The 13,702-nt window shown below is 43.0% G+C and overlaps 1 protein-coding gene across 1 annotated transcript in view; it reads left to right on the forward strand.

The window, feature by feature from the left end:
• The window catches only part of LOC147880262 (DNA topoisomerase, type IA, core), a 174,351-nt gene extending 161,758 nt beyond the window's left edge, over positions 1–12,593 (forward strand). Inside the window, exons 17-21 of the mRNA XM_087370687.1 lie at positions 9,553–9,688; positions 10,342–10,425; positions 10,530–10,595; positions 10,727–10,822; positions 10,923–12,593. Coding sequence (XP_087226813.1) covers positions 9,553–9,688; positions 10,342–10,425; positions 10,530–10,595; positions 10,727–10,822; positions 10,923–11,534 — 994 coding nt within the window. The 3' untranslated portion in view covers positions 11,535–12,593. The remainder of the gene's footprint in view (positions 1–9,552; positions 9,689–10,341; positions 10,426–10,529; positions 10,596–10,726; positions 10,823–10,922) is intronic.
• The last annotated feature ends 1,109 nt before the right edge of the window (positions 12,594–13,702 follow it).

Consider the following 13,702-nt stretch of genomic DNA (forward strand, 5'->3'; position numbering starts at 1 on the left):
GCATGTATCTCTTGAATCTCTTGCCTGACAACTTCATCCACACCCTGTGGAGGAACAATATCAGCATGTGGTTGAATCGGGGGATGTGGATCAGGAGGAGGTTGCTGTAAATTCTGATTTTCAGCATGAGCCTCAACTTGGGAACCAAAAGCTATAGGAAGCATCCCCTCAAAAACATCATCTGAAGAAGCTGGAATTGTAAATTCAGCATGTGTAGGTGCTGAATTTATAAAATTAACATCTCTACTCACAAAATCCTTGCGAGAAGCAGGATTGTAGAGACGATAGCCTTTGCTTTGTGCACTATACATCTAACAACTTGTGTCAACACTCCACAGGCACGCGGGCGTATGCAACACAACCAAAAACTATGAAGTGATCCACTGGAGGATTTCTCCCATGCCAAGCCTCATAGGGAGTGATTATCTTCAAAGCCTTTGTGGGAGCCCGATTCAAAACATAATTGGCACACATAAGGCTTTCGAGTCAAACTCTGTGAGGCAACTTCTTACTAGTAAGCATGCATCTATCCATCTCCATGAGAGTGCGATTTTTGTCGATTTTTGTTCTCATCTTTGCCATTTTGTTGAGGTGTAAGCTTCACTGTAAGCTGATGTGTGATGCCTTTCTCCTTAAAAAATGCCTCAAATTCATAAGACATATACTCCCCCCATTTGTCTGTGCGAAGTGTCTGCACCTTGAGTCTTGTCTCATTTTCAACCATGGCCACAAAGTGTTTGAAATGCATAAACACGTCTGATTTTTTTCTTCATACCATAGACCCAAGTATAATTGGTGTAGTCATCTATGAATGTAACATAATAGAGATAGCCACCAAAAGCAGGTGTCCTTATGGGACCGTAGACATCACTATGTATGTGCTGTAACTTACAAGTAGCTCTAACTGCACCATCCTTCTTAAAAGGAAATCTATGCATCTTGCCAAGGATGCATCTCTCACATGCATTAGGAGGAGGTGACTGTAAAGGAGGCAATGCATCAACCATAGCATGCTTCTAAAGTGTCATCAAGCTGCCATAGCTCATGTGTCCATATCTGGCATGCGATAACTCCGCATTCTACATCGCAACAGTGGGAGTGCTCACTGAAAGTGCAAGATCGGATCTTTTCTCATAAATGTCAAGGTGAAAAGATCCCGATACAAAGCTAGTTATTCCCTTTGTCTCGGACTACACACTTAGCATCATCGAATATGATTTGAAATCTGTAGCCATCCGTGGATGTGAGTATGATGTCACCCACTCCACACTCTGAATAAGAAGAATTGTTTGCACATGTTACCTTCTTTTTAACGGGTGGTGCATGCAGAGATGCAAAAAGACTCATCCTGGAAGTGATGTGCTTAGAAGCACCACTATCAAAATACCAAGTGTTTAGTGTCTCATTGACATTGAAAGAGCATGCATCCTTTGAAAGGTCATAGCTGCAAGTCAAGAAAGCATACAGGTCATCCTCAAGAGTGGCTGTAGTATCTAGACTAGCCATTGGAAAATCTGAAATGCAAGACAAAAAGGCATAGTGCTCTTCCACAAAGTTGGCTGTAACATCCTCTCCATCATGTGAAGTAGGAGATGATGCATCTGAGACAGCCATTCGTGAATCTCTTTTCTTTTTCTTAGCTATTCGCTTCTTGCATTCACCAATGTAATGACTTGGCTTCTTGCAGTAGTGACAAATGCCCTTCCTCTTAGACTTATTTGCATCACCTTTAGCCTTATAAGAGGGCTGTCCTGAATCAGCTTTATGCTGATGTGTGGGCTGATTTTCATGTTGCTTTTGTTGCCCTTTTCCTTTGGGCTTGAACTTAGAAAGCATGGCATGCTCGCCAGTCCGTGTTGCCATGTTCTTTCTTGTCTGTTCTTCCTACAACAAGAGTCCTACCAACTCGTGAAAAGAGAGAGGATTGTTGCCCCCCTCAATGACAAATTCAGCGAGGTGTGAAAACCGAGATAAGACTAAGGAAGAGAATTCAGAGTCGTGGTAATCATCTCTGAATCCGGAATAACCTCATCTATATTATGTGAGGAAAATAAACTTGCAAAGAAAATAAAATCTCCCAACCTTCCTTGGAGATCTTGCTCAACTGCCAGAAGGTTTACCTCCAGAACGGGCAATACATCATCGCATAGACTTAGTACCTAGGGCTCAATCTATTAGTGTTCCACCTTATAGGATGAGCCAGCTTGAGGAGGATGAGTTAGCTTCACAGTCATAGGATTATTTGAATATGGGTTATATTCGCCCAAGTAAATCACCTTGGGGAGCACCTGTCCTCTTAAGAAAGAAGAAAGATTCCACATGGAGAATGTGTATAGATTATAAACAATTAAATAAAGTGACAATTAAGAATCGATACCCTCTACCTCGTTCCCCGTTTGGCTGGAGCGAAGTATTTCACTAAGATTGATTTGTGAACGGGTTATCACCAAATCCGTATCTATGCTAAACACATAGATAGAATTGCATTCCGAACTAGGTATGGCCACTACGAGTTTCTTGTATTACCTTTTGGTTTGACCAATGCTCCTGCCACCTTCCAGCAAATGATGAACGATTTGTTCCGAGATTTTCTGGGCAAATTCGTTGTAGTGTTCTTAGATGACATCTTGGTATATACCCGAACGCTAGAGGATCACATAGGACACCTCCGGATTGTCTTAGTTATTCTAAGACAACATAAGCTCTATGCCAAGATGAGTAAATGTGACTTCTTTATAAAGGAGATCATTTATTTAGGACACAAGATTTTTTCTGAAGGTATTAGCATTGATCTGGATCGTATCCAGAAGGTTTTAGAATGGCCTATCCCTCAGACTGTGAAACAACTTCGTTCTTTCCTAGGATTTATGGTATTTCTACGGAAGTCTGTGCGTGATTATTCACACATCATTGCACCCCTGACAAACATATTGAAAGGTCGTGGACGCAAGTCTACCCAGCCGATCTCTTGGAGTAATGCATTGAACAAGGCTGTCGAAACCTTGAAGTTTGCTATCAAGGAAGCACCCATTCTTGCATTACCCGATCCTACCTGGCCTTATGTTTTAGAGGCCGATGCGAGTGATTTTGCGATCGGGCAGCTTTATTCCAAGAGGGCAGATTTGTAGCGTTTGAGAGTAAGAAGCTAGACGACACCCAATATCGTTGGCCCACACTAGAAAAAGAACTCTATGTAGTCGTGTATGCACTGAAGGTTTGGAGACACTACTTGTATGGTTCGCAGTTTCTTGTATTGACCAATCATCAGTCAATCAAGTATGTGTGTGATGGGTCTGAATTGAGGGCACGGAAAGCTAGATGGGCAGAATTAATGCAAGATTTTGATTTTGAAATACGTTATCGCAAGGGTTCGTTGAATAGTGTGGCGGATCCTTAAGTCGAGTCAAGTTTGTAAATGCTATGTCATTTACGGAAATATCCTCAGACCTATTTCAATCCTTGAGAGGGCTTTGCGCAACTGATAGTCATTTCAGGTCTTATTGGCAGAAAGTCCAGGATGGGAGCTCCATGGTTGACCAAGACTCAGGGATTGTGCCCCTACGGTACAAGCGGCGCGAGGTCAGTGGATGATTAGGAACGGCTTGCTGTTCCGGAATGGAAAGATTTGTGTGCCAGATGTTTTGGAACTTCGATCCAAGATTCTTTGGGAGTGTCATGATGCTCCTAGTGCTAGACATTCGGGTATACATCGGACTCTATCTCTTGTGAAGCAGGCCTAAAATGTGTGCATTTATTGAAAACTATGTGTAGGTTGCCGGGTTTGTTAGGTTACTAAGGCAGGACGCCTTAGAAGCGCGGGTTTATTACAGCCATTGCAAATTCCAGGTAATAAATGGGAAAGTATTTCCACGGATTTTATTACTAGTTTGCCTCGAACGCGCAAGGGTCATGACTCCATTTGGGTCATAGTCGACCGTCTGACAAAAATGGCTCGATTCTTACCTACTAGAACAACTATTTCAGCTGTTCAGCTGGCTCACGAGTTTGTCCTGTGTCCCAGTCACAAGCATGTCATCCACATAGAGCACTAAAATCAGCAAATCTGTCCCCCTCTTGTGGATGTAAAGTGTAGCCTCTGCAAGGTTCTTCTCAAAGCCAAGTGTGAGCAAATGAGCATGTATCCTGGAATACCCAGCCTGACATGCCTACTTCAATCCATAGAGGGCTTTCGTTAAGCGGCATACCTTGCTCTCAAAACCTTTAACTTCAAAGCCAGGAGGTTGGGAAACATAGACCTCTTTCTGCAAATGTCCATGAAGGAAATCTGTCTTTATATCAAACTGATGGCCCTCCCAATGAAAGTGAGCAGCAAAGGAAATAACAATGCGAATAGTAGTGATCCAAGAAGTGGGGGCAAAATTTTCCTCAAAGTCAATACCTTGCTGCTAAGCATAGCCCTTACGAATAAGATGGGCTTTGTAACGGTCCACTAAACCCATCAGCTTTCCGTTTAATCTTGTAAACCCACTTTGTTCCAATGGCATTCTTGCCAGGAGGAAGAATCCAATTCAGCTTCCATAGCCTTCAACCAACAATCATTTTGAAAGGCATCCTTATGGCATAATGGCCCTTCATTGCATGCTGTAGCAAGCAATGCACAAGCAACCAAATTAATTAGCATGCTCTTTCAAGAAAGCTACTCTAGTACAAGCTGGCAGAGGAGTATCCTGTTTGTGGTCTTTTAATGTGTCAAGGAGCCAATGGGGGACCTTCCTGGGCTCCTAGATTTCAGTTCTTTCTTGGTCAAGAGCCCTGTGCACAATGTCTTGATCAAGCTTAGGCATATCAGCCTGTAAATGAGGCAAAATATCATGCTGCACATGTGGCTGCAAATGACCAACAGATGGAGGAAGAAGAACATCAAATGTGACATCATCATGAGCATCTGACAGAAACAAAAACATCAAGCTGTCAAAGAGATCTGGGGCATCAACAACGGGCTGTTTTTGACAGTCCAGCAAAGGCATAGAGGAAGATTCATCAAAGACAACATCTCTACTGACAAAACACTTTCCCGTGCGGGGTTGGTAGAGCTTATAGCCCTTGCTCTCTGAGCTATACTGAATAAAAATGCATTTGATAGCTTTATCATCCAACTTGGTGCGTGTCTCTAAACTCTCTCTTGTATTTTCACTCTTCTATTCAGACGTTTTGCTCGCTCTTGCTCTCACTCTTCCATTCTACTTCCTCAACTCTCACATTTGGTATCAGAGCAGGTTCTTCCTGCCGGTGCTTCAGCTACTCCCGGTACTGCGTCTTGCTTGCAAGATCGAGCTCCAGCTCACGTTCCTGCCCGTCTGTACAGTTTATACGATTGTACGGATTTTTGTCCGTAATGCAACGCATTCTATACCAGCTCTCGCATTTTCGTACCATCTTCCATCGAAAGCCCGTCCCGTACATTCCGCAAGCCGTCGTACATCCATAAAGCTCGTCGTACATCTACTCGACAGCTCCGTACTGCCATACCAGCTTGTCCGTACCTTGTATGGAATCCGCACCCAGACTGTGTCTCAGATCCGTACATTTGTGCCGTATGGAATCCGCACGTAAACTGTGCCTCAGATCCGTACATTTGCGCCGAACATTTTCGTACGGGTGTACGGATTCCGTCCGTATAGGCCGTACTGTCACTCCCGTACAGGTTGAAGGCATCCGTACTTCGAGCAGCTTTTCTTTGCAGGTGGGAATACATCCATGAAATCATCTAACAACGTTCTCAATTCTCGGTGTTCAAACACACTTAAAACATTCTTATTATTTACAGAGACAACAAATGAAGAAAGCGGAATCAAAACACACTGATAGACATCATAATGAGAAGTGTTTAATATATTCTGAAGCTGCATCGCAGATACAATAGGTCCCTGAGAAGAGGGAATATTATCACAATGAATACAAAATTGGGTGTCCTTATCGAAAAAAGAAAGAGTAGGTTCCTTCCATCCAATCCGAATATCATGGGTTTTAAATTACTCTATTTCGATTAACAAGTCCACATGCTCAAAGTGCATGACATAGAACGTAAGAGCCGCAGTGTATTCTTGAATCCGGATAGAAAGCGCTTCAATCTTGCGATCCTAAAGCTACTTCCCAGACAAAGTTATGAGAGCTGCCCGGGTCAAAGAGAATGTAAACTCTTTGGTCCCTAACTTCTCCATAAACTCGGAAAAGATCATGGGAATCAAATAACGAAGTATTAAAAGTGCAATTACAAGAAAGTGGGCAGGTAATGACATTTACAGAAATACCTGTCATGGCAACTTGATTAGCTCCCTTGGCTTTGGTACTCGGACCCGCCTGGAGCTTCGGTCCCATCGCTTGCTTGTGGTTCTTGCGCTTAGGACAATCATTCTTAGTGTGGCCCCGCTCCCTGACACGTCCTTCCTTCTTTAGCTTCAAGGTACTAAGGAAATGGGCACGACCATTCTTCGCTTGAGTCAAGTGTTTCTTGGAGGCGTTGTCTATAGACTTTGACTCCCCGGTACCAGTGGTAGGTTGGAAGAACTTCCTCTTGTTCTTCCCAACCGTGTCGGCAATTGTGGTTCCCTTTGCACTGGCGATGGTATCATCATAAATAGGTGCGTAATTCATGGCCTCTTGCAACGTTGTACACTTGTTGTTCTTGATCTGTAACTTGTAGGAGTCAAGCAAACCATCCACAAAGAAACCTAACAAGGTCACTGGGTCCGTCTTTGTAGCTCTGGTTTGCAAATCCCGAAACCTCTGAAGATAAATCTCAAAAGTCAAATTCAGCTTGGACATATCGAGGGCTTTGAGCTTGCCTACGATATCGTAATCTTCCTCCTTCTTCAGAAACTCTTTCCTGAAGATCCCTTCGAATTCATTCCATGTTGCAGGCTTGGGTTGGAGTTCCTTCCACCACAATAAAGCCTTTCCTGACATAAACCCGGTTGCAAGCTGTATTTTCTTGTCATTTGGGTAAGGGTGAAACTGGAAGTGTACTTGCCACTTGTGCAACCAAGTGTCAACAACCTCCTTGGTACGAGACTTTTGGTCTCTGGAAAAAGGATCTGGAGTGATGTTCGGACCTAACACTGAAGCCATGGCATCCACATGCGTGAGCGCCTGAACAGTGCTAGTCAAAAGTGTGAGTGTAGTTTGAATCCCTTGCAGTTGCTACGTCAACCCCGTTTGTTTCGTGTTAACTTGCTCAAACTTTCCATCAATAGCAATGGTGAATTCACTTAAGGCTTTCTTCGTAATCAGATCATCGTAGAGACCCCGGTCAAGCTCGGAAGGCCAAAGGGAAAGGAGAGAGTCGTGAGGAAAGGAGGGGGCAGCAGAGAAAACAGAATCCCACAGCAGGCAGTAAATAACGATCTGCCTGGAGATTTCGTTAGAGGGAGAGCTGTGAAGCAGAGGAGCAGCAAGGTAGCGACTTGGAAGGGTAGGAGAGAAGGGCTGTTCCGAACTCAGAAGTGCGAGATAGCAGCCTGAGCTAACAGGTGGTACTGCTGGAGTGAGGATGGAGGTGCGCAGCAGATGACAGTCTCGAGGGACTGGTTGGGTTGCGAATCAGGCAGGGAAAGCTGCGTCCAAATTAGGCTTGGAAAGCTAAAAAAAGCAAAAGCCCTACCAAAAGTAGGGGACTGTTTTTTTTGGCGTGCCAGAGCTGTGTCCAAATTAGGTTTGGACAGCTTAAAAAAGTAAAAGCCCTACCAAAAGTAGAGGTCTGTTTTATTTTTGGCCTGCAGGCTGCTATAAGCCTGCAGTGAGGCGCTCTTTGCTGAGGCAGTCATCTCGCATGCTCTACTTCGCAGTTCATGAGTGCGCATAGCCAACCCTCCACCCGCCCTCACCCCATCAATACCCGCTCCCTAACTCTCATCCTGAAAGTTGCCCGCGGCCTTCCATCACGTCCTTGCTCTCTGCTTTTATTTTGAAACACGCTCCTACAACTAACGAACTGCTCCCAAGCTCTTCCCCTTACAGACTACCTTTCTCATGGCCTCTCTTCCACTCCACCTTGCTTCTTGCGAATTCACCTTTTCTCTCTGTCTCTCCTTCCTTCTTTCCACCATCTATCTGCCACCCTTAACCTTGAACCAATAAAGCACGTGCAGGGTAATAAACATGAATCTCGAAATTAGGGCATACCTGGAGGAACAAATCGTCCAAAATTCTTGGAACAGAAGTTCCTACCTCAGGAGTTGGCTCTGATACCAACTGACACATCCCGAGCACTCCTGAAACCTTTGATCTGCAAGCAAACACAAGAACACACCAACGTGAGGAAACTGAGCAGGCTGCTCACCACCCAACCATGACATCTACGGGATGTGATCCCGAATCAGGAGATGTCCCCTCCGAGCCACGAGTTGAGCTACTGGCACGAACTCCCAACCAGATCCTAACGAGCCTGGTGTCCCATACCACCAAGTGGCGTTGTGAAGCCTGGGATTTGCTGCTGTGCCTTGGCTACGCTATGATGTAGGCGCGCGTCCGCGACTCAATTCAGGATCAGACCTAGCACCTGGGAATGAGACTTGCTCCCCTCGGCTCTCTGAGAACTGAACCTCTGGGCCCCTTATATAGACTCGGCCCCCAAGCGCCAAAAATAGCGAAGACCTCTAACTGGTTCGTACCCTTGCTACTCAACCCAAGAATCAAACCTGCCTAGCTCTAAGCCTCCCCAGTCTACCTGAACTAGTCTCGTGTACCCAGTACACGTCGGATACCAATCCGTGCACATGACAGGAGAGCCACCATGGCAACTGGATATGTGATTCCAGCACTAGTTTTGAGTACTTGAAGTTTTGAGTTTTTGAGTTTTTGAGATTAATAGCATAGTGCTCAGGAACGGCCTTAGCGCGCCCTTTGCTTCAGCCCATAGTGACTTGTACGAGCTATCCTTTTGATTGTACCTGTCTCATAGGCCCGCGAGACCTCATGAAGATCTCTCTCTCTCTCTCTCTCTCTCTCTTTTCTAACTCGAGCCATTCTATGTGTGAAAAATGACTTCGGTGCAAGAGATCATGACTAGGCAATAAATTTGATTTGCCAAAATCTCAGCATGATATTTATCTATGTACGAAACTGTTGTGAACACTGGAAACCACTTCTAGGCCAATGAATTGACCGAGGACTCACCCAAGGTGTTTTAATAGAGTAAATTTAGGCCTAGTATGTGTGAAGCCACAACTCTTCATGTCTGATAGAGAGAGGGAGAAAAGAATAAAATGGTGGGTTTCCAATTTGAATGGTTAGAGGCTAAGCGCAAGATTGGATGGAGTGATTATAAATTCCAGTAGTGTGTTGCTCACTGTCATTCATACTGGAAGGTCTTTGAGGTTAGAGGATTGCAATTGGGCATATAGTAGTATGTTTGTAAGTTGAATTGTGTGTAACAAGCAATCATGCCTTCATGGTGTGAAACTCTTGAAGCTGGAATTTCTTTTCACGATTGTTTATTTTCAGTGCTTCATGGTGTCTGTTTGTGCTAAAGGTCCCTGAGTTTGTGGAAGCTAGTGACAATAATAAGAGTGTTTATCTGTTGCAAGTTTTCAGTTTCAAGACAAGTGTTCTTGAAGATGATGAGACAGAAGCTGGATTAGAAGATGAAAGGGAAGTCGCTGAGATGGTTTCATCAATGGTCGTAAGAGAGCAGTATTCTGTGGGTGTGGATCCATTATCGAACCTTGAGGTAATCCTATGTGTAACTTAAATGTTTTGTATTGTCTTTTTGCAGCCATGAATGTTCATTCAAGTTTGATGTTGCCCTTCTGTAGATCTGATTCTGTTTGGTATCCTGTAAATGGTATGCATTCTGCGTCTCATAAATTCTGGTGTAAATGAAGTGAAGTGGGTTGAAGATTGGTTCAAGTTTGAGATCCAGTTAAGGTAGGCTTGCATCCTTGAGTCGGTGTAAAGATCTGTTGCTTCATGGACGACTCCTGTTTCCATATCAGATGTCATCTTTGGCTAGCTCAGTTTCGCAAACTGCCTCCCCCCGTCTTGGTTATGAGACAACATAATTGTCATGTCTAATGATATTTTCATTCAGCATTAGTGGAGTCTCGAGTACAGATAGAGGGGTTTCAAGGGAAGGTCTGATGACAGATTATGTGTCTACTATTTGTAGGACAATACTGAATGAGTAAGGTTTGCATTGATGTGGCCTTTTTGAATGCTATCCTTAAAGTAGCTGTGTATGGGGGGGGTGTTGTGAGAACAGTGGAAAGCCTAAGCGAAACCTAACTGCGGATACGGTAGTTTTATGTGTATATTACTGGAAGTCATGAAACCTATCGGTGTATCTGTTTCCATTTCTAATTGTTGATTGATATTGACGGCCAGATTACTGTTAAACATGGACCCTTTGGTTATTACATTCAGCTGGGACCAGATGGCAAGAACAGAAGGTGTTTCAGAATTCCAGAGGTTTGGTGCAGTACTGTTTATCCACAAATGGAACTGACTTTTTATTGTGCGCTGTTTCTTCTCTTGATCTTAAATGAAGCACCTTTTCTGGCAATTTGATTCAGGGAGTTACGCCATCTGAACTTTCAGTCGAACATGCTCTCCAGTTAATGAAATACCCATTATTGCTGGTACAAACCTATTCCTAAGACAGTTTTGCATTGTATGATCTACTTGTGAATTGTAGATGTAATATGTTTTAAATCAGCCACGTAAGAGAAACTGACCATGTTCTTCCTTTGTCTGGACTCTGTTTGGGCAGGATAAACATCCAGATGACAAAGAACCAATATGGTTAGGTATTGGAAAGCATGCATTCTATGTAAGGCACCGCAGTACGATTGCTGTAGTGCCGAAGGTAAATATTGGTGCTACGGGTGCCACTTTGATCCATACTTTGAAATAATTCAGAAGCTGTTTAAGTGCTAACAAATCATTATTCCTTTCTTTAAAAATAGGGGATGAACGTGGAAGAAATTAATGTTGCAAAGGCACTCGATCTTCTTAAAGGTAAGAATGTCACACATAGGGGACGAAAGAGACTTGAGGTCATACGTACTCATAACGACGAATCACATAAGGCAAAGAAGGGCAAAAGTTCTGTAGAGAAGGCTTCAAAAGTTCCTCCTAAGTTGACAAAGGGATCTGTCTCTTCAAAGAAAAGCAGACAGAAAAATGCTGTTGAGGTAATAGCTACTGAGAAAAAGGCAACACAGAGAAGAAAAGGCAAGACGACAAAGGAATCTGTCATTTCAAAGGAAAGTACACTGAATAAGGCTGTTGAGATGACAGCTACAGAGAAGAAAGAAACACACAGCAAAAAAGGCAAGATCCCCTCAAAGAAAGCTACAGAAACTGGCTCAAAACAGAACACAGATTCTGTGACTGAAAGGAAGGATTTTGAAAAGAGAGCTGCTAAGCAGCCCCCAAAAAAAAAAGAGGTGGTGGTAAAATCAAGCTCTCGGGAAAAGGTCACCAGCAAAGAGAAGGGAAAAGCTGATAAAGGAAAGACAGAAATAAAGGAAGACAGAAATAAAGGAAAAACCTGGCTCGAAAAAACCCCTCTCTAAAAGACGAGATGGAGTTAAGAAAGCCTCAATCACAAAGGATTCTATCACGTCTGCAGGGTGAGAATGCAACAGAATTAGATTGAGGGAAATGCATAGGAAAAACTAAATGCTCTGCATAAATGGTGCAGTGTTGGAGCTAATTGTGGCAGAGGACTGGCGGTTTTTTCGTCAGCCTGTCTGTGGGTTTGGAAGAGTATAATGCACATTATATACGGGGCTTAGGTCCTGCACTGTCGAGAGTCCTGCGGAGATATAGTCCCAAATTTTGTACACTGGGGACTTGTTCGTGTCAATTTACCAACAGAAAATGGGTGCAGGCTAATCAATGGAGGATGTAAAGTTTTTGCATACAGATTTCCATATCTGTCTTCCACAAGTTTTGTAGACGAAGATTTTGGCCATTTATAGGGGGGAATTTTTATTCGTTCCATGTCCTAAGTATGTTTTACTTTTCCATCAGCTCGGGCCATTGCCTGCAATTGTGCAGTATACAGGGAAATGCTCATTAGGCTTTAAGTTTGAGTAAGGCCTCCTTTGTGCTTACAGCTTGGTCCAAGGTTGGACATGATGAGAAAGATTCTTCTTTCCCAAGGGCCTTGCTGCTTCGGGCATCCTGGAAAAAAATCTTGCCATGGTTTTACTTATTTACATTATCATTCACCATGAGCATGGTTATGGGGGAGAATTATGTAACAGTCACTTTATCCACAACAGCTTAGATTGCTGCTTGTTCTTGTTGGGTTGGGGGAGGACATTTTGTTGAACCTGGGACAGTGATGAGGCTGATTGGTGATCTGCAATGCTCGTAAAGATACGGTTAACAGGGTATGCAATTCCTTGCCCTGCCGCACGCTGCTTCTCTCATTCTCTGTCTTTCCTGCACTGTAAGATCTGCTTGGATGCATCATGTTGCTAAGATGGAGGATATTGTTATTGATTCTTAAGGATAGTCTTTTAGCATCCAAAGCAACATCATGTGGATGATTAACAAAGCACATGGCATCCTTTATCCATTTGTAACACATTGCAAGCAAAAATATGCCATTTTTAAAAAACGAATGGGCCTTTTTTTGGTTTTAAAAAAAACTTATTTGTACTTGTAAAGTAGAAATAAGAGTTCAACTTTTAATGTTTTCTATAACAAGATCCATTTGATGTCAGGAAACAGCCATTAGGTTGTGTGAAGTTTGATAGTTGCGTACTAGCCTGCTGGTTGCAATTGTCTTTTTCTATCAAGCGTCTTTCTTGAACTTTCCCATTGTCCTATTTTATATGCACCTTGTGGATTAAATCCTTCTGGCACTATGATTACATCATTGATTTGATTACTCAACGTTTTGCTAAGAGGATGGTGCATGAGCAAGAACAATCTTACTCGTGGAGGTATCCTTTCTTCATTGCATAGGGGGCCATTCTTAAGAAACTACAGTGTGTGGCCTCCTTAAAAGAGTGTTTTTAAAGTTGGAGGCTCGGTCATTTTACAAGAGTAGCATTTTGTGCTCCTTGCCATTGCATGGGCAACTAGGACAATGTGTGGCCTCCTTTAAAAAGTCTTTTTAAGGAAAGAAGAGGGTCATTTTGTGCTCCTTGCAGCTCACACGGCATTCTGACAGTCTTGTAGAAAATATAGAGAGAGCTGGCGTGGGGGGTTGGTAGAGCTGCTATGTCTATGATTTTATGCCTCATGTCACCTTCTATTCAGTCGCTTGGGGTTTTTGTGCTCACATTCGTTGTTTCAAATGTATGGTCTCGTTTTATACTTTTAATGAATTAGTGTAAAAGAGATCCAAGAATGCAAAAATAGCAATTGTGATTTCTTGAGGTATTAAATGCATTTTTGTCTATCATGTGTTGCATGGGGAAGGGACAAGCACATTTAAGAAAAGATTTGAGTTTCAAAAGAAACTCTCTTGCACAGGTTAAGGAAAATTTTCTCTAGATTGCAATTTACTTGTCATTAAGTTGTTCTTGGGACTAATTCCATCCATCATGTGCTTATGGGTGCATGCAATGCATCTTTATAAGCACATTTTGTTGTGTGCCAAGTGTATATTTGGGTACATGTGATTTGCAAGCAAGATGGGTGAAATTATAGTGAGTAGGCTAGGGTCCAGTGAAGAGGTAGAGGTTTAAATTCAAGTGAAGAGAAATTAAAGTGCAAGTCAATA

The sequence above is a fragment of the Dipteris shenzhenensis genome, chromosome 32 (genome assembly GCF_047967505.1).
Source record: "Dipteris shenzhenensis isolate YYH24624 ecotype China chromosome 32, Dip_SZ_1.0, whole genome shotgun sequence".
NCBI lineage: Eukaryota > Viridiplantae > Streptophyta > Polypodiopsida > Gleicheniales > Dipteridaceae > Dipteris > Dipteris shenzhenensis.